The 20,468-nt window shown below is 43.6% G+C and overlaps 1 protein-coding gene across 4 annotated transcripts in view; it reads left to right on the forward strand.

Annotated features, from left to right (window-relative positions):
* TAOK3 (TAO kinase 3) overlaps positions 1-20,468 on the forward strand; it is a 1,041,334-nt gene that overhangs the window by 974,306 nt on the left and 46,560 nt on the right. For all 4 annotated transcript variants that reach the window (XM_069214478.1, XM_069214480.1, XM_069214479.1 and 1 more), the window contains one exon: positions 19,682-19,921. In XM_069214478.1, coding sequence (XP_069070579.1) covers positions 19,682-19,921 — 240 coding nt within the window. The remainder of the gene's footprint in view (positions 1-19,681; positions 19,922-20,468) is intronic.

Here is a 20,468-nt window from a genome sequence, read left to right on the forward strand (position 1 = left end):
CCACAGGCGTCAGTCTGGATCTGGAGATCTTCTCGAGCAGTACCCCTGTGCGCCGTTAAGTGGTGTTGGTTGGCTCCGCATCCGTCGTCAGCATTGGGCACGCCAGATACAATGTTGCGGGACCTATATGGGCTCCTGGCTGGCGCTCTGAAGTCAGTTCTTTTCTTTCCACGCCAGCCTAAGCGCAGATCTGAAGAAGAGCTACACCACAGTCACATTTTGACTGATCTTTTTTGATGTTTTGTTAGCAAATTTTCGTGCAGTGTCTGTGATGGATCTGCACCTTGTTTGCTTGTGGTGTTTGGAGGGCGACCACAACCCAAAGTTGTGCTCTGAGTGCTGGGCCATGAATCCAAAAGCTTTGAGGGGGTTGTCCCTAAAACTGCTAGCTGCCCAGCGCTCATCTCCGTGTCCCTTCCGTTCTCGGTCGAGAGGAAGGTCCAGAGAACGGGGGCAGAGGCCCCATTCTTTGTTATCCACCTCCAAGTCCTCAGGACGGTCGGATAAGTCGAGCCACAAGTAGTCAAAGAAGAATGAACATTCTTCGACTTTACCCCTGTCATTCGGCTGACGCAACGAGGGAAAAGGAGTGTCTTCGCTCTAGGTCTTTATCCTAGGATCTTGCGTCTGGGTCACCTCTTCGCCTCCCCGAGTTTCCTGGAGGCAGAGCGACCCCTGCCCAACTCTGTGAGATCTATGAGGCCATGCACCTCATATTTGGGCACTCTGAATCTACTGGAGTGCTTTCAGGCCCAGTGGAGTTGTCAGGGACCTCCTCAGGTTCCACGCCAGCAGCTTCAGCCTCTGCTCCAGGTGACACCCATGGATCCGTTCCTGGATCCAAACTGGTATCAGTAGTATCAACTCGACCTTCCCTGATGACAGTTCCGATGTCAACGACGTCCATGCCCACGCTCTGCATTGTCCCCATCCTCATTGCTGAATCCGACACGGAGCCGGACTGGCGTCGCGCGATGCAGATTCTGACTTCAACAGGGACCTTGCTCCTTAGGTTGGATCTTGACCCTTTGACCCTTGACCCTATTGTGGTACAGTGAGGATTGGCTGGGTTGCTGGATTCTTTGAAATACCAGCTTCAAGATCCCATGGACTGGCAGACAGACCTGAGTGAAGCTAAATGTCTGGACACTTCCCCTGATGCTGGCATGCTTTCTTCCCCTACTGTGGCTACGGAAGAGGGAGCGCCCTATTCCATGATGGTAAGAGGAGCGGCTAAGGTCCTGGGCCTCGAGCTGCTTTCGGTTGCATCCATGACTAACTTACTGACAGAAGTGCTTCAGGCTGGGGCTTCCTCTTCTGAACCCCTTTTGTCCCTTAATGAAGCCCTCACTGATGTCCTGCTGGGGACTTGGTCCAAACCCAGCACAGGGGCTGCTGTGAACAGGATAACTTCCACCACCATAGACCAGGTCCAAATGATCCAGTGTTCCTGACACAACACTCAACCGCTGAGAGCTTCCTCACCTCCAGATAGGTAATCCAACAGGCTGGATCAGCTTGGGAAGGACATGTTTTCTTTCTCCAGCCTGCCGCTGTGGTCCGTGAACATCGCATGCCTTTTGGTCCGTTATACCCATACCTTATGAGAAAAGGTTGCACAAATGCAGTCACAGGTCCCAGATGATGCCCTGGCCATTTTCTCCCACGCTGACTGGAGAAACACAGCTAAGTTCTCAATACGATGTGGGCTGGATACAAGCAACTCACTAGGCAGATCGATTGCTTCGATGGTGGCCTTATGGCGCCAAGCTTGGTTGAGGACATCTGGCTTTTCGAGGGATGTCTAATCCACTCTTATGGCCATGCCCTTTAATGGCACCTGTTTATTTGGAGAAAAAGCAAACTGTTCGCTTAAGCGTTTAAAGGAGTCCTGGGCTACGGCCAGGTCTTTGGGCCTTGCAGCTGCCCCTTGCCCCGCTCAGTCTGTTTTTTGCTACTTTCGTGGCTACGGAAGGAGCGACCACCACATCTGTTTCCCTCCAGCCACCGTGCTGTGCATGCTGCCCAGCCTCAGTTTGACCAGATACGTGGGAACCAACATCCTCGTGGGACAGGGAGTCAGCGGTCTAGCCAGTCTACCGCCCCAAACCCCTCCCCCCAGCAACAGCCTCCAAACCTTCCTAGTCTGAAGCTTCCCACCATGGACCAGCCTGAGGCAGGATTCCCCCTCACCTGCCCTGCTGGCAGTCCATCACGTCAGACAGGTGGGTTTTGCAGACAGTCCAAAGAGGCTACTCCCTCCCCTTTGAGACCACCCTCCATCCATGCCACCATCCGACGATCGAATGAGAGAGAATCACTTGGCACTTCTCCGCGAGGAGGTTGCGGCTCTCTTGGCCAATGGATCCATAGAGGGGGTCCCTGTGCCAGAAGTAGGACATGCTTGTTATTTCCGCTACTTTGTAGTGTACAAAAAGGACAAAGGCCTTTCTCCTATCCTAGACCTCCGGTCACTCAATCTCTTCCTCAGTAAGAAGAAGTTCCAAATGCTCACCCTGGCTCAGGTCCTATCTGCTTTGGACCCAGGAGACTGGATGGTAGCATTGGACTTGCGGGACGCCTACTTCCACTTATCCGTCCTGCCTGCACAGAGATGTTGCTTGTGATTCGTGGGAGGTCACAAGCACTATCAATTTACAATGCTCTCCTTCTGCCTTACCAGCGCCCCTTGGATTTTCACAAAAGTGATGGCGGTGGACGCAGCTTATCTGCGCAGGATAGGGGTTTCAGTCTTTCCCTACCTCGACGACTGTTGAAGACGAACACGCCCCAGACTGTCGTCTCACACCTTCAGATTTGGGCAAACCTTGTGTATTCGCTGGGGGTTCACTAAAGACATGCTGTAGTCACACGTGACTCCCTCTCAAATACTCCCCTTCATCGGAGCTGTTCTGGACACAGTGCAGTTTCAGGCTTATCCTACTTAAATGGGAGTTCAGGATATTCAGGCTTTGACACCGATGTTCCAGCCTCTATCCTGGATTTTGCTGAGAATGACTGAGGCTGGTGGGCCTCATGCATCCTGCTGGTGACACATGCCAGATGGCATATGGGGGTGCTGCAGTGGGACCTGAAGTTCCAGTGGGTGCAGCATTAGGTCAACGGGAGATCCTTCTCCCTTCCTCATGCAGTTCTCACTGTAGTGACAGATGCGTCGCTCCTAGGATGGGGCAGGCCGTATGGGAGAGGTGGGGAGATCAGAGGCCTCTGGTCTCCGGTTGAGTCCCGACTCCACATCAGTCTATTGGAGCTCTGAGTGATCAGGCTTGCATTGAATGCATTCCTTCCCTCCCTCAAAGGGAAAGTAGTACAGGTGTTCATGGACAACGCCACCGCCATGTGGTACTGCAACAAGCAGGGCAGAGTGGGGTCGTGGACTATTTTGTAAAGAGGCTCTGTGCCTCTGGATGTGGCTGGAACACCAGGGCATAACCCTGATGCTTCAACATCTGGTAGGCTCTCTGAACATCAGAGCAGACAACCTCAGCCGTCGATACATTGTCGTTCACAATTGACGTCTCCATCAGGAGGTGTGGCGCAAGGTCCCTTTCAGCAGTGGGGAGAGCCTTGATTAGATATGTTCACCTCTGCAGAGGACACGCTAAGTCAGCGGTTTTGCGCATTGGAGTTTTCAAGGCGACACTTGCTCAACAACACTTTCCGTCTCAAGTGGAACTCAGGCCTCCTTTACACTTCTGCCCAGTTTTGAAGAAGATCAAGAACGACCTGGCCTAATATTCCTTGTGGCTATGGACTGGGCATGAAGAGTTTGGTATCCCAAGCTATCGAGCATGGCCACGGATCCTCCGATCAGACCTCCCCTTCGGGAGGATCTTCTATTGCAGCAGCAGGGGATGGTTCTCCACCCAAACCTGTCCAATCTCAGCCTTCTTCCTTGCAGATAGAGCAGCGGCAGTTGACAGCTTTTGACCTTCCGCCCGAAGTCTGTAATGTTATCTTGGCAGCCAGGCATCCCTCCACCAAAACAGTATACGCCTCTCATTGGCACAAATTTGTGGCATGGTGTACCAACAAATTTCTGCACCTCACTCTGAGGTTCTACTGTTCATCCTTTCTTGCCCAGTGGGGCTCTGCTTTGGGCACCCTTAAAGGCTACGTGCCTTCTATCTTTGCCTTTCTCAGATTGCCAGATCAACCTTCTCTATTCAAGTCCCCCATTGTGGGGAAGTTCCTTTAGGGACTCACCCATTTGTACCCAACTACTCTGTTCATATTGCCCCAGTGGGATTTGAACCTGATACTTACCTACCTTATGTGTGCCCCTTTGAAGCACTCCATAACTGTCCTTTGTGGCTCCTCACTCTAAAAACTGCTTTCCTGATTGCCATCACCTCTGCTGGTAGAGTGAGTAAGCTTCAAACTCTTTCCTCGAAGCCACAATTTTTATCTGTCCATCCTGACAAAGTGGTGCTTTGTACTAGAGCCTTCTTCCTTCCTAAGGATGTTACATCTTTTCATGTAGGCCAATCCATCACTTTGCCTACTTTTTACACCCCTTCATCCCTCTTATGAAGAGAAGGGACTCTACCATCTGGATCCAAAAAGAGCAGCATTGGCATTTTACCTAAATCATACCAAAGATATCCGGGTGGATGATCAACTCTTTGTGGGATATGTAGATGCGAAGAAAGGATGGGCAGTACAGAAGTGAACTATCTCGCGATGGGTGGTGCTCTGCATCAAAATGTGCTATACTTTGGCAAAGAAGCAACCACCTGAGGGCTTGCGTGCTCACTCCACCAGAACTGCTGCCACCACAGTATTAGCATGCAGAGTTCCTGTCCTAGACAGGCAGCACCGTGGGCATCCCTGCACACGTTCACAAGACATTACTACCTGAACAGACAGGTCCGCAGAGACAGCTACTTTGGTCGTTCAGTCCTTCAGGTGTGTCTAGTATGATTTTGGTTTGCAGCCCACCGCCGAAGAAGGTATTGGTTTGGTATCTATTCTAAAGTAAGGAATCTGCAACTAGAAGTCTCTATCAGATGAACAAGTTAATTACCTTCGGTAACAATTTATCTGGTAAAGACATATTCTAGTTGCATATTCCTTGCTGACCCACCCATCCTCTCCTCACTGCGAACTGACTTCTAGGGACAGGGATTCCCTTTTCAGGGCCTACGTTCTGTTGCATCGTTCTCAGTGTTCTTCATGGCTCTGCGCTACTGGCATGGACAGTCGTGAAAAGAAACTGACATCAGCACGGCAGGTGGTGCCTATATATGACCATGGTGTCGTCACTGAGACTACGACGCCAACAACGTATGTGGAGTCGACCTATGCCACCTGATGGCGTGCGAGGGTACGGCTCGATGAAAAATCTCTAGATCCAGTCTGACACCTGAGGAAATTCTAAGGTAAGGAATCTGCAACTGGAAGTGTCTCTAGCAGATGCATCGTTACCAAAGGTAAGTATATCGTTCTAACGCAAAACTTGGGCCTTTACGGCTGGACAATGAGTGCCATATATGTTTGATAATAATGGTACTGGACATGACTATTCCCCAGGGGTCGGTGAGGGCAAGCTCTACCTCACTTGATTAAGTCTTTAGATTTAACCAATGTTGCCAAACTTAAGGATCTTAATTATCATATTAAGGCTGCTTTTGAAAGGAGAGAATATTCCTGTACAATGTATTATATTTTTGTTACTCGTGATCTGCGCCTAGGGTCTCCTGGGCAGCTATTGTTAGTAACATACACAATGGCCATAACCCCATATGGTTAGACTTATGCCTACCTGGGAGCGGTGGGGCAGATCAGCGCAAGGCCACTGATTCTTTAATGGTCAAGACACAAGTCTTGTGCCTGGCCTGGAGAAATGTTGATAAGAGCTCCTTTTTTGTCTACACTTTGCCTGAACTATCGCCCTGTGGTGTCAGAATGTCTCACTGCTTTTGGCGATCCCCGGGCGGTGGCCTATCAGTACGTCCAGCTGAATTTAGCCATTAGCGACCTGCTCGTGAAACCAAGTAAACCAGGGTTACACAAGGCTAAGTTATCTACCTGGGGTGGCATGGTGAGCAAAAGAATGATGGATTAAACCCAGATCTGTGACTGGGGGTGAGTGTTTGCATCGTTCATCACTCCGTCCATCATCCTTTTGTGTTGCTAAAGTTTCCCTAAGTGGGAAGGGTATACCCAGACGTGGGTCCCTTGCTCACTGTGCCACTGGATTCAAGCTAGTCTGGCTGATGAAGGGTGATACCCTGAAACCGGTCCCAGGAGGCTTGTTTCTGGTCCGGGGGGGAGGGGAGGGGGGTTACCTGGCTTGGTAGTTCGGGCTGGACTGTTCCCATGAGGAACAGGGTCAAGACTGATTTGCATATGGCTGGGTCAAACCTGGGGTGGCATGGTGAGCAAAATAACAATGTATTAAACCCAGATCTGTGACTGGGGGTGAGTGTTTGCATTGTTCAGCACTCCGTCCATCATCCTCTTGCGTTGCTTAAGTGATTTAACCAACACTTTAGGAAGGCCTTGCTGGTTTTACGTGAGGCAATCACAACAGGCCAGAGCAGAGTATAAGGCCGCCCTAACGAATAGTAAAAAAGATCTACAAAACAAATTCTAGTGGTCAGGACTTGTACACTGGAAGATGCTACGGTCGTTTGGCTGGAGACTAACAAAATCAAAACTTTTAGCCCCAATTCTTGGGTTAATCACTTTAAGAAAGTTTATGGACGTAGTGCTCCCAATTATTATGTAGAGAAGGAGGTGTATGTTATGTTTACATAGTCAGTGTTCCAGTTTGGAACCAATGGGCGCTCCTTGTCTGCCATTTGTACACTGGAAGATGCTAAGGTTGTTTGGCTGGAGACTAACAAAACAAAAACTGTTAGCCCCAATGCTTGGGTTAATCACTTTAAGAAAGTTTATGGACATAGTTCTTCCAATTATTATGTAGAAAAGGAGGTGTATGCTATGTTTACATAGTCAGTGTTCCAGTTTGGAACCAATGGGCGCTCCATGTCTGCCATTTGCGGTCCACTGATCAGTTGGTCCTGAAGCGGTTGGCAATGTGAGTCGTGTACTGTCCGTCCGTATTGCTTACCAAAAAATATTTCTCCATCACTTCTTTTCTTGCGAATTTCGTGTTATTTATTATAACAAATTTTGGCGATGAGGGAAAAGGACCCCACCAGGACGACATACAAGGACTCAAGAAAATCAGAAGCTGGAGGCCTGCCTTCAACCTTTTGCTGTAATTTTTAAGCTTCAAAAACATTTCAGACACTTATCCTCAAATTTCCTTTTGCCTGTCAGCCACGACCGGCCATTCTATAACTAACACACACCTGGTTTACTTATATTATTCAACTCTGCAGCCCACAGAGGCTCATTGTCTCAACAGTAGCCATATCGGATTCCGCTTGTGCAACAATTCAACATGCCCAGCTCCCTATATAAATTGTGTTGCCATGTGTAGTGGCCATCTTTTGGGAAATGTTGTATTCATGTTTCAAGTACTTCGTGCTGATGCTATTCGGTGATTAGCATGCCTATATGTCAGAGAAAGTTACATGCTTTGTTAACACTTCGGTGATTGACACACCATCTTCAACAAAATGTGCTAATACCATTTGGCAGTTGGCACACCTGTACTTAATACAATTAAGTGATTGCCAGGCTCCACATTTACATCAATTGACACTTTAAATTAAAGCCTCAATTAAACACTAAAGTTTCATAATTGCACATTATACAGAATGCTAACTTCTCTGCACCTTTCCTTGCTGAACCTGAAGTTATTAAACTCCAGGGAAAACATTGGTTCAAAAACGTAAATAGTTACATTATAGCAATTGATGGTGAAAAATTCAGTCTACAATTCTTTAGGCGTTGAAGGTCAAAGAATTTTTGATTACTTACCGGCTGTTACTCGTCCACTAGAAGAGGAGTGGAATGATTATATTGAAGCAATAGACCGACTCCAAGACCATTTCAAAGATGGTATGAGCATCATAGATTTTTTAGGCGCCAACTGTTGCAACATGAATCTATAGATTGTTTTTTAGCTGAATTAAGAGTACTTTCCATTACTTGTAAATTTGATGGCAACTTAAATAATTATTACAGAGACCAAATTGTAGTAAATTGCTTTAATAGACACATTCAGGAGAAGTTGCCGTGCTGTCGAAATTGCAAGAGGTATAGAGTGATCAGTAATGGTATTGAACGAATTAAACATGAACAAAGAACATACTAATGTAGATCAAATTAATGCAGTCTTTACTAAAACCAACATCAACAGCCAAATAAGAAAAAATAACAGAAATGAAGGCAAATTTTTGTTTACTAACGCTAACACTTAAGCAAATAACATTTCATGTTTTAGATGCGGCTCCATTTCGCATTTAGTGAACTACAAGAGTTGCCCAGCGGTTAATAAAATGTGCCTATAGTTCAAGAAAGTTGAGGCTTTGCAAGAGTCTGTAAAAACGTTCATAAAGGGGGTTTTGTTGATGAGGGAGAAATACGGATGAAGTCTAACACAGAGACACAAGTCTCAGATAGCAGGGTAGTACATTACATCAAAATGGTGAATACACAACAAAATCCTGTTAAAGGTGGTGATCCAATGTGTGTTATTAAATTAGACAGTGTTAAACTATCTGTCACTGTGGATTCAGGCTCACCTATTACCATCATAATGGACCAATAATTTTGGAATAATTGGGGTGAAATCGATAGGAGTCCTCGAGATATACGCACAGCGACTTTTGGAGGTCATACGATTGATTTGATGGGATTCTTTCCAGAGGTGATCACCTTTCAAAATAGATCAATTTCAACTAAGGTGTATGTAGCGAAAAGGGGTTATAACATATTGGGTTAGAAAGATCAGGGTACTTTTCGCATTGTGTTAAGACATGGCACAGAACATCCCATTATTTTAGTGTTGGTCTCACCTTCTGCTACGCCACACCAAGCATTAAATTACCTGTTGTGTGTGAATGCTCCATTGTGTGATCATTTGGGTCTGGCCAAGGGTTATAAACATAAGATAGTATTGAAAGAGGATGCCATACCTATGTTGCATAAAGTCAGAAGTGTTCAGTTGACCACGAGAAGTCAGTTGAAAGATCATTTAGATAAATTGTGTTTGGAAGGAGTTATTGAACCAATAGCCTCAATGGATTTCACTGATTATTGTGGCTAAAAGCAAAATGGAGAGATGAGACTGTGCGTCAACCTCAGATCATTAAATAAGAAAATTCTAATAGACTGTTTCCCCCTTCCAGAAATACATGAGATGCTAGCCTAGTTGGGGAGGGCAAATGTATACGATAGATCTCAGCGCTGCCTATCTCCAACTGGAATTGTGTGAGTAATCCAAGTCACTATCTGCATTCAGTATACAGTTTGGTGCTTACAGATTTTTGCGGCCGCCCTTTGGCTTAACCTCTGCCGCATTATTTTTGGTGATAATAAGCAAGTAATGGCTTATCAGGATGACATTTTAGTCTATAAAGAAAATGTGATTGATCATTTGAAGGTTTAGACTGAAGTTTTGACCACCTTGACACACCATGGGTTTATGATTAAGAGAGGAAAATGTAAGTTCATGGTTCCAGAAGTGGAGTGTTTAGGACACTTAATTTCAGGAAAAGGAATCAGATCTAAGATGTAATTGTTGAATGCTATTGACATGAGTCCACAACATAAAGACAAAAATCAGCTTAGGTCTTTCCTTGGGCTTTGTGAATACTACTCTAGCTTTATAGAGAATTTCTCCTTCAAACTGAGCCACTTAAAACGCTGTTGCGTAAAGGAGAAACATTTAAGTGGGATGACTAAGAGGGTGAGACATTCAATAGGCTAGAAAAAGGATTATGGCCGCTCCGGTGCTTAGCAGTTTTAGAAATGATACTATGTTGATTGTTACAGTGGATGCCTGTGGAGTAGAATTGGGGACTGTCCTCCCACAGATGGTAGATGTAAAGGAGAACACTATAGCATTTGCTTTGAGAAGGTTGTCATCTGCTGAGCATAACTATAGTACCATAGAGAGAAAGGCATTGGCGTGTGTGTGTACCACTTCACATTTCTTGACCTACCCATGCGTAAGACAATTTTCGCTGTTCACAGACCATAAGACATTTGTGTATTTATTAGCCGAAAAGAACTTAAATCGCGTCAGTCCCAGACTAGTTAGATTTGTGGCAAGAATGTATGAATATAATTTTGAGGTTAGGCATATTCCTGGGGCAAAGAACCTGAGGGCAGATTTCTTATCAAGGTGCCCGGTAAAAGACATTTTGAACACATCAAAAGAGGAGGATGTTGAGTGCGTAGTTGGCAAAGTGCATGGAATGGTGGCTGCTGTGGGAATCATTTTGGATCAGGAATGGGAAGGAAGATCGGTGTCAGATTACTTTGAGGAAGTGCGTTACAACAGTGTGGCACAATGAAAGGAATTTGGATGAGGAACTCAAAGCATATTTTAAGAATAAGGATTAACTATCAGTGGAGGGAGGTTTAGTGTTACGAGGAAACTTATTGATACCCCACTCCAGATCTCAGATTGCGGTTAGTAGATTTGGCACAACGAGGTCATGTAGAACTAAGAAACGGGTGTGCAGCTGCTTTTGGTGGCCTGGCATGGATAGTCAAATTTAACTGATTTTGGGCACCAGGAAGGGAGGGAAGGGGTTTGAGGTGCAAAACCAGTGTCCAGTGGAGCTCCCAAGATGACCTTGGGAGAAGTTAGGCATGGACATGAGGTATGCAGTGGTGAATGTTAATTATTTGACTGAGTGGGTGGAGTGTGAATTTATGAGATCCCAACATGAGTTAGGTCATTGATTATCTGTCCAAATTGTTCGGTGTCCTTGGAGCATTAGTGACGAGCAACGGGGTGCAGTAGAAGTTGAGTACCATGAAAACGTTTCTCAATTCATTTGGCATCAAACACCTTTCTGTGGCTTTGTATGGTCCACATGGCAGTGATTGGTAGAAAATGTCAATAGAATGCTTTAAGGAGAGCATTCAGATTTGTTTATCTTCTGGTAGTGATGTAAAGAAAAGTGTCCAGGAAAGATAATGGAGTTATCTTAACACCCCTCATTCATCCACGGGGATTTCCCTGTTTGTGCTATGGAGGGGTAGACACTCTTCTTCCGAACTGTCACCTGGATGGGTATTGGGTAAAACTGGTGCAGAAAAGAAAATGCTGGACTAGGATGGGGTATGGAACCAAGTGTTTGTGGCACAAAGGAAAAGTATGGAGAGGTATGATGAGATGAATAAAGTGAAGGAGGTGCAATTTGTGGTGGGAGATGTGGTGAAAATCAGGAGACCTCATGGTAAGAAAAATAAAGGGTCAAGGCTTTTCCCAGCTACCCATGTAGTGAGAGTTTCTAAACATGCCATAATGGTGGAGAATGAAAAATGATGGAGCAGGATGTGTGCTGCGTTGTTAAAGCACATAGAAGATGTTAGAACAAACTTGATAATGACAGATCCTTGGGAGTGGTGGTGGATGTTGGCTGATGTACAGAAAACAAGCACAGTACAGAATACTAATTGTAAGAGGCAGGAGGTGATGGGATAGGGGTATGCTGTCCAGGAGACTCTGAGGCAGAAGCCGCCATGGTTGTGGGGTCACACAATAGGGAATCCTCTAATAATGTGGCTTTTGAGTCTGACATGACGACAAGCAGAAGAAACGCAACTTTATCAAAATACTTACACGACTATGGGCCTCATTACGACTTCGGTGGAGGGGATTACTCCATCCCACATGTGACGGATATCCCACCCGCCGAATTACGAGTCCATTATATCCTATGAAACTCGTAATACGGCGGGCGGGATGTCCGTCACATTTGAGACGGAGTAATCCATCCGCCAAGGTCATCATCAGGCCCTATGTTTTGAAGTAGATAGGTGACATTCCATTTTTGTAGGTTCAGATACATCACCTTTAATTTTTTGTTTTTCCCTCATCTGTTTCCCGTATAATCTTACTCTTTCTCAAGGTATATGTTTCCATTTATGCTTAGACATTTGTATTTTTCGCATTTAGAGTTATGAACATGTCCACTGAGTTCTGAGTAGATGTGTTATGTTTACATAGTCAGTATTCTAGTTTGAAACCTACGGGCTCTCCTTGTCTGTCGTTTGAGGTCCACTGACCAGTTAGTCTTGGAGCGGTTGGGAAGTCGAGTTGTGTGCTGTCCATATTTGTTACCAATAAATATTTTTCCATTACTTCTTAATTTGACGACTTTCGTGTTGTTCATTATACCTGTCCTTCCCTCCAGATTTGGAATTCACTACTGAAGAGGTTACGGAGGCAATTAATAGGAGTCCCTCCAAAACATTACCAAAACTGCGGGCCCCCTCTAATGTAATTGTTTTCATTTTAAAGCATGATTTCCACATTCATGGCACACTGCTGTTATCGTGCTGAAATTCAAAATGGGTAACCCTCATCTTCTAGGTTGCTATCGTCCAGTGTCCGCGCTGGAATCAGCTGTGAAACTGGCGGCGAGAACTGTATTGGAGCATCCCTTAACCTGGGTGAGGGAGACTAATACGTTTTCAGAGTTGCAGTACGGATTCTGTGAGGGACTAAGCATGCTAGAGCAATGTTTACATCTACACCTGTTAGTCTCTATACCATTGTAAAGCACAGTAGTGTTTGCCCGCCTTCATGGATCTTTCCAGTGCCTTAGACAGTGTGGTCAGTTCCAAATTATGGGAGATCATAGCTGGTTCAAGAGTAGAGAGGGATTTGATACACTGCTTGGGAACCTGGGGACATTGGTGAGCAAAATAGGGTACTTGGGCACATCCTGAGTGTTCCACCTGCCTGTTCTACCGTTATCACGCATCAGGTGCTGGGGATGGATTACGTTGAGGATATTATCAAGTTGGCCGCACCTGCTTCTCTGGTGCTCAATCTGGGACAATTCACATTCTTCCCTTAATAGCGAGGTTATCGAGGATTGCCGCTCGTGTGATGGAACTCTGAAAATCCCTTGATTCCGTTATGGAAAGGCAGAACTGTTGAAGCTGGGAAGGCCAACTCTTTTTACTAACCCAACTTCTGTATCTAAAACTGATTCTGCCTGGGTTAAAACAGCTTTTAAATCGACTATGAAAGCCTGTATGGAGGAACTATAATTCAGCAAACCGACTGTTCGTAGGACAGATTAATATTGATCAGGTTTAGGTTAGTTCTTGTGAGGTGACACCCCGGGTTTCCTCATGTGAATTTGAGCCATCCGAAATTGTAATTTGCCCTTGCGACGAATCCTCCCCACAAAGCCTGCTGCATTTTACTTTTACTGTCAATGTTATTGTTTTTACTAAAAGGTTTCCAGTAGACGCAGCGAATCCGAAGGTATAGACTTACGTTGCTCTACCTTCAGCAACACGATTTCCCATCTAACTGTGTCTATAGTTGCCACATTTTAAACTGTTCTATCAATAGAAACAAATCCTTGATTTTTTTTTTTTAATCGGATGGAATCTTTTAGTGGGTTCATATTTTGCTTTGATAGAGGGATATGTCACTAGTGTTCATTTTAAATGTGGTTGGGTCGAGTATGTGGTCCTTCCTGCTGGAACTAGTGTTTAGGTAAGAAGGACAGAAATGTGCACATTTGTTCGAGCTGCATATGGCTGAATGGAGGATTTACCTTGGTGTGATTTATTCCAGTAAGCTATGTTTATATAATACGTGCTTTGTTTGTCCGCTTTTTTTAAATTTTTTATAAGGGTGTGTACTTGTATTGTTTTATGTGCCTTTATGGCTACGTTTCGTAATCGAAATAAAGTGAATTTGAGTGTAGTGCAACACAAGTTCATTACACCTTTTTAGCTCGTGTTTGATTATTTTATTGGCTTTAATTCGTAGTCTGGCATTGCTGCCTCGCTCACTTATTCTCCTCACTAACCTACTTCTAAATCTGTGCATGTCTTCTACCTCCTCACTGCATTCTCTTCAAACACATGACTGGAGCCACATTGTGTGATGCCCTCTGAAAACCTGTTTTTGTGATGTGCACGCTGTCTTGGTGTCATCGGTGTCGAACGCTGCTTTCTTAAGCTCTTCTGCATACATCCGGTGTAGAGGGAAGGAGAGCTGGACAGCTTCCACATCGTGGGTAGAGTTTTGTGAGATCTAGTGATTAATTGTTGCCACTGGGTCATCTAACATCGCCGAGAGCAAGAGGGGGAAAACACACAAAGGAAAAACTGTCACAAAGAGAGAAACCAGGGGCTGGCAAGCGTGAAAATAAAGGGACAGCAGTGTCTGGTAGTCGATTGAAGAGGACTGAGGTGGATTCAAAATTGCACAGCCTTGGTATTTAGCACGCACTATCGCCCATGGGCCTCTGGACAGAGTTCTGGGTACCGGCACTCATTCTTTTACACACAAAGGAGTGGTGACATCCCCCAGGAGTAGGTGTTTAATGACACCTACCTGCGATAGCAAGCTGTCATTCTGTAATCTCGGCATATATTGGTTGGTGCATCTATAACAGTAGGACTTCTCCAGTTCTCAGTCCTTTGTCAGGCCCCTGAACCCTTCACCAATATGATGAAGTTTATAATTCTTATTAAATATGTAAACAACCCAGAATTTTTCTACTATATTTTCTCACATATGTTGAACTTGTTGTGCAAAAAACATTACTTAGGCTGAGACATGTCGTGAGTCCTCATCACAAGGTTTCCGTGTTTCTGTCCCAGTTTAACTTTTACCCTTTTGTCTGCACCCAATGAAAGATAAACATTACGCATAATTAGTTTTGCTGGGTGACACATTATATTCATTTATAACTATTGATTTCAGTTGGATTTTTTTCTGTACTGTAAATCTCAAACCATACTATTATGTCTTTGCAGACGTTATTCAGCTCAAGTGTTTGTGAGTCACCTAGTCCGAGACATACCCCATCAGTGGCGGGCATCTTTGAGCCTCACTTGACAAAAAAAAAGCCCATCCGTAGATTATTTAGGGTTATGCCCATAAGCACTGTGTTCAACGATGATTCGATAAGAAATCTAAGCCTAAAATAAAATTGTGAAGCCATGATCAATGGCATAAATTGAGTGCAAATGTCAAATTGATTAAGTAGGCCCCTTTATTCCCTTTTCCAGGGAGCAGAGAACACTATGTTTTGGCTTTATCTAATAAAAGATGTTGACCTCCTTTAGGCACTTCCTATGCATTGTCTCATTATCCGGTCCTGGAGCCTGGCACATCTAGGCTCATCTAAGATACTCGTAGTAGCACCGTGCACATTTCGATCTCTCCACTCATGGGATACAGGATGCCAATAGTGCTTGCTAGATATACGTTAAAAAGATATACAGGGGATATGCCTCCTTAGACAATAGTCGTGTGGAAATAAAGAAATAGAGTCCACATTGCTCCACACTCTGGGACGTGTACTCCTTCCACTTTCTTGCCACGGGTCCTAAGCTCAGTCAGTCTCCAAAGTTTACATTCCGATTATACAATCTAACCCTCTGTCTTGTTTATCCACTCTCTTTTGGGGCATCTCACCCCAAGGTTGGATTTCCATCCACTTTGGAAAGTTTAATTTATTCCTAGTTCTCTTCATCTCACCAAAGTAATGTATTACTGCGGGCAGCCATTGTCACCCACTTGCTTTAATTTGGTCGTGCAGTTAGGCACCATCCATAGCCACAAACTGGTCTCATCTCTGGGGCCATCAGCAGGAACTCTTGGCCAGTACCATGCAACCAGCCAGGTGCTACTTTTTAAAGGAATATATATATTTTTTTAGCTCTCTTTATGTCAGTTAATTTTGTCTATTTCAAGGAGATCTCGGAATGGATAAAAGCTAACACCAATCAGATTCAGATTACTGATCAATGTGCTTGCTATGTGGACACACACGGAATTCTTTTGGCTATTTGTATTGTTTTGCTTGCAGCAGCTATTTTACAAATAGTTAAGTGTATATCCAAGACAATACCGGCACTACATTTTTTCCATAATCAACCAGCTGGCATATTCAGGCCTATTTTCCAACACCATTGATGTTATTGGCTATTTCTCTCCACTGAAGTACAAGTGCTTGTCTTAGGAAAGAGTGTCTGCCATCTTAACGGAGCCTATGCCTTTTAGACTAATTGGATGTAAATATGTTGGCAATAAGAAACCACTGGAAGGACTTTCTGTAAAGTGGTCTGAAATACTTGACTATAGCCAACTCGAGGTCGAGAGTGTGCTGTTCCTAAATCTCTGCATTGTGTATTGTGAAACATTTAGGCAGTGATCTTGTCCAGGTTTCTCACATATGCTGAAAGAAAAGATTTTGTAGAAAGGTTAAATGGCAGTTCTTTTCTCAAATGATTAAGACTTAAACTGTCACCTTGTGGGACCAAAGAGAGGGCATGAAACGTCCATTAGAAAACCTCTGCGCTACATGCTATTCCCGCGCTTTTGAAAGAACTGTGAATGATCACTGGACTGAAAGGAAAATCCTTATTCATTTTTCATCCGTATCTACTCCTGTCTGAATTATTGTTTCTGCCTTCAAACATTGATATCGGGGACCTCTGCTCAGGCAATCCAGAAAGTCATAAATCCCATCCGAGGAATGCTGTCACTTGGCATAATGTTTAATCATTCCATTGTCTTAATGATAAAGTAACATTGCCTAATTGGCATACCATCAACTACATTATCAGCTGCTGGACACAACAATCGCAACTTTTCTGGTCGAGGTTTTCAGGAGAATGGGAGGCTCTTTCATGTGGATACTGTGCTACTTAACACTTTTAGATATTACATGGAAGTTGTCTCGAAGAAGTGGTGTAGTACAGCTAGTCTACCAAGATAGATTGGGAAACTCAAAGATAATGTGTTAGCAGATGACTCCATACTGGTTACGAAACATGTATTATTGCGTTTCCAGTTTTATGGAGAGAGCAAACGGAGAATGGAGACATAGTCTGCATAAGCATGGGATCAGAGTTCCCAAGAGACGTTTCCAAGGTAAGGGTGTTAGTGGATATAGGATTTGCCTGAAAACAACCTTCTAACACAATAAGGCAAGCAAGGTGGACCAGTACCATTCAGGCCCCTGACAATGTGCAAGAAGCCTGTGGAACCACCAACAAGACTAAGCCCTGTGCATATACCTCCTACCTACCCACAGGAACAACACAACCCCTTAGAGGGGGACGCACCAAAGACAGAGCTAGGTGTTACCTTGTATAGTAGAATTACAACAGAGAAAGCAAATATACATGGATTGGTCAATTGCTAGGAACTGATTTCTCTAGGTAGCTCAAGGGAAGCTGTGATGTTACTGCAAAGGACATTTCAACTATCTGTCAAATGTAGTGTAGGAAGGTTATTTTAGAATAATGGTGGAATAGATTTCCGAACCATATGGGTACTCCCTGAAAGTTGGACTTTTAAGATTCAGTATATCGGAGTTAATAAGTTAAAGAAAACATCCTTAGAGAACCGGATTCTGAGCTAGAAAGTCTAGTGTTAAATAGTGATGCTTTATGGACATTGCAGGTTTTCAAATATTCCCTTTGCTGTAAAGGAAGACATTTGAGGTTGAACAGGATTGGTGAAGTGTGTTTGCACAGTATATCCCTTGAAACTATCCTAGCTGTGATGTGGCCACCTGCAGGGGGTTAATGTGCGTCTTTATCTTTTAATTTGCTTTTAAGTATTAGAGTTGACATAGTCTAATTCCGATAAGACAAGGAACCCCACACTGATTTGAAGTCCTTTTCAAATATTTTAGATTTTATTCCAAAAATGAGCTTGATTTGGTACATTGTTCATTTGAGTACGGGATTAATGTGAACTTGAGTTAGGCGTAAAACCCAGAGATGTAGAACATTAATTAATGGAAGAGCTGTAGTCAAGCAGGTCGAGAGAATTTATCCAGGCTTGTACTGAATTTTAAAATAAAATGTTAGATGTCACGTTAGAGATTATTAGAGAGTATCAATCCTTTTTGTCAAATAATCAACTTAAACTTTGCTTTCACCTGTGCATCTTGAGTACAATAAATTCCTTTCAATAAGACACATTTATACTCCTCTGCCATTGTCAGTTTGGTTACAAGACCCAGGTTTAAGCAGCATTGTTGGATCTTAAACTGATGGTATACTGCTCAGACAATTCAAGATGAGATATACGCTTGTCCCACACATAGACTTTGTATTCCAGACCTATTACCAGGCCCAGTTTGAGGATGTAAAGAAAACACTTGCAGGTGGGAAGATAACTGTCAGCGAGCAACAAAAGAGAGAGAACTGGCATGTTTTTGACTAGAGCAGCTGGATATATTTGGGTGAAGTTAGACAGTTGTTCATGGTAAGTTGGCTAGGTAGAAATCACCGTGGTTATGGTGTTTGGGCTGCTATGTTCTCATTAGCTGCACTGATGAAGTGAACATTCAAATATGTTTCTCTTTCAGTTGATGGATGGCAGGTTCATAGTGGTTCCCTTATGGAGGTACTGTGGCAAATGTCTGTAGTTATTTTCTATAAATAGAAGTTGCTCTGCTCTTTACCATTAAAGCTGAATAAGCAGTAATTATGTTCATTGAGATGGATCAGTTATTTATTAAAGCAGACGTGGTTCATCTGCTCTTATATACATCTCCAGACTCACTGGAATGCTGCTTGGGACATGCCTGTTTCGCAACTCCTTTACTTTTTAAGAAGATGCATGTGAACATTTATTTTCTCTCGTCATGTACCCCATTCTCAGCAAGCTGTAAAAGGGGCTATACGGTAAGTCTTCTCAATTAGATGACTACAGAGTTTTGTTAAATGGCATCAGTGCTGGTATGGCAATTCTTTTTAATCATTCAGTGTTTGTGCCATTTATAACATATTTTTGACCGGCATATGTAACAGTAACTTCTTTTCACCCCATTTAAGTCTCAGACCAAACCACATTATTTGGGGTTCTGCAATAATTCCTGATGTCATCAGTGCATTTTAATCTTTACTTAGCTTTGCCAAATTTGAGGCAGGCATTTGGTTTCCTGTTTTCTGTATGTACTGTCAACACAAAACCGTGAGTACTTAGTAACAAAATAACCTTCTTGCGCCATGAGGTAGATGAACCAACATTGTTTAAAATGATAGCTCAGATAATTTTTCATCATCCCACCATTATTTGCATTCTTGTTCATGGTTTCTGTTGCAGTACTAATTATTTGCCCTGGCTTGGAGTGTTGCAATTATTTTTACTTGGGTTTGCCTCATTGCCCATGAAATAGACTGAAGTGTGTGGAGAATGCTACAAAGCAGTGCCTTACTTGAGCCAGTGGCTGCAGCTCAGGTCCACTAGCACTTATTTTTGTTCAACAGACTTTGATCCAGAACTGAGTTCTCAAGTTATTAACTTGACACCTTATTTCATTGGATATGGATTAACTTTTTCTTCCTTCAGACTCAGAAGAATGCAATCGGCAGATCAGATACTAATATTAAGTTGCAGGAGTAAGTGATAAACTTCATATTGTTTGTAGAATCAGCAGCGCCTGTATGATAGGACTCACGTTTCTCCAAAACATGGTTGCTTCAGTAAAATAAGAAACAGCCTTAATTGCAGAATATATTAACAGGAAACATCTAATTTGTTTGCTTATAACTCTGTCAGGATTTGAACAAGAAGCGGACACAGAAGGAAATGGAGCACGCCATGCTGATCCGGCACGATGAGTCGACACGTGAACTAGAGTATCGGCAGCTTCACACACTGCAGAAGCTCCGAATGGATCTGATCCGCCTCCAGCACCAGACTGAGCTGGAAAACCAGCTGGAGTACAACAAGCGGAGAGAAAGGGAGCTGCACCGCAAGCACGTTCTGGAGCTCCGGCAGCAGCCCAAAAATCTCAAGGTAGGACACTACATTACGGCAATCCCAAATTACATGCAAAAGAACCAATAATTTTGTAGCATTTATTAAATTTACTAGCATTTCTGAAAAACTAGCAAACAGAGTAGGAAGTAAAGTGTGTGTGTATATATATATATATATATATATATATATATATATATATATATATATATATATAGTATTTTTTCACATGCTAAAAGCATCATGGCAGTACCGTGAGAAGAAAGGCGTGATAGTCACGAACTCAGAGATGTTGCTTACTCCAAGATACAATAGGAAGTCTTTATCTCGTCATATGTGAGGGACCACTCATGAATAGCTAACCACCTTTGGGTAGCTGCCAGTATACCGCCGGCTATGTTACATGGCTAATGGTAAAAAAAAAATAACAAAAAAAAAAAAATATATATATATATATATATATATACATACATATACATATATACATACACACACACACACATACACACAACACGCTCCGTCAGTGCTCTGGCTGCCTGAGAGAGGTGGTGCATAGTCCAGCAGAGCAAGCTGGTATGAAATATAT

This window comes from Pleurodeles waltl, chromosome 11 (genome assembly GCF_031143425.1).
Source record: "Pleurodeles waltl isolate 20211129_DDA chromosome 11, aPleWal1.hap1.20221129, whole genome shotgun sequence".
NCBI classification, from domain to species: domain Eukaryota; kingdom Metazoa; phylum Chordata; class Amphibia; order Caudata; family Salamandridae; genus Pleurodeles; species Pleurodeles waltl.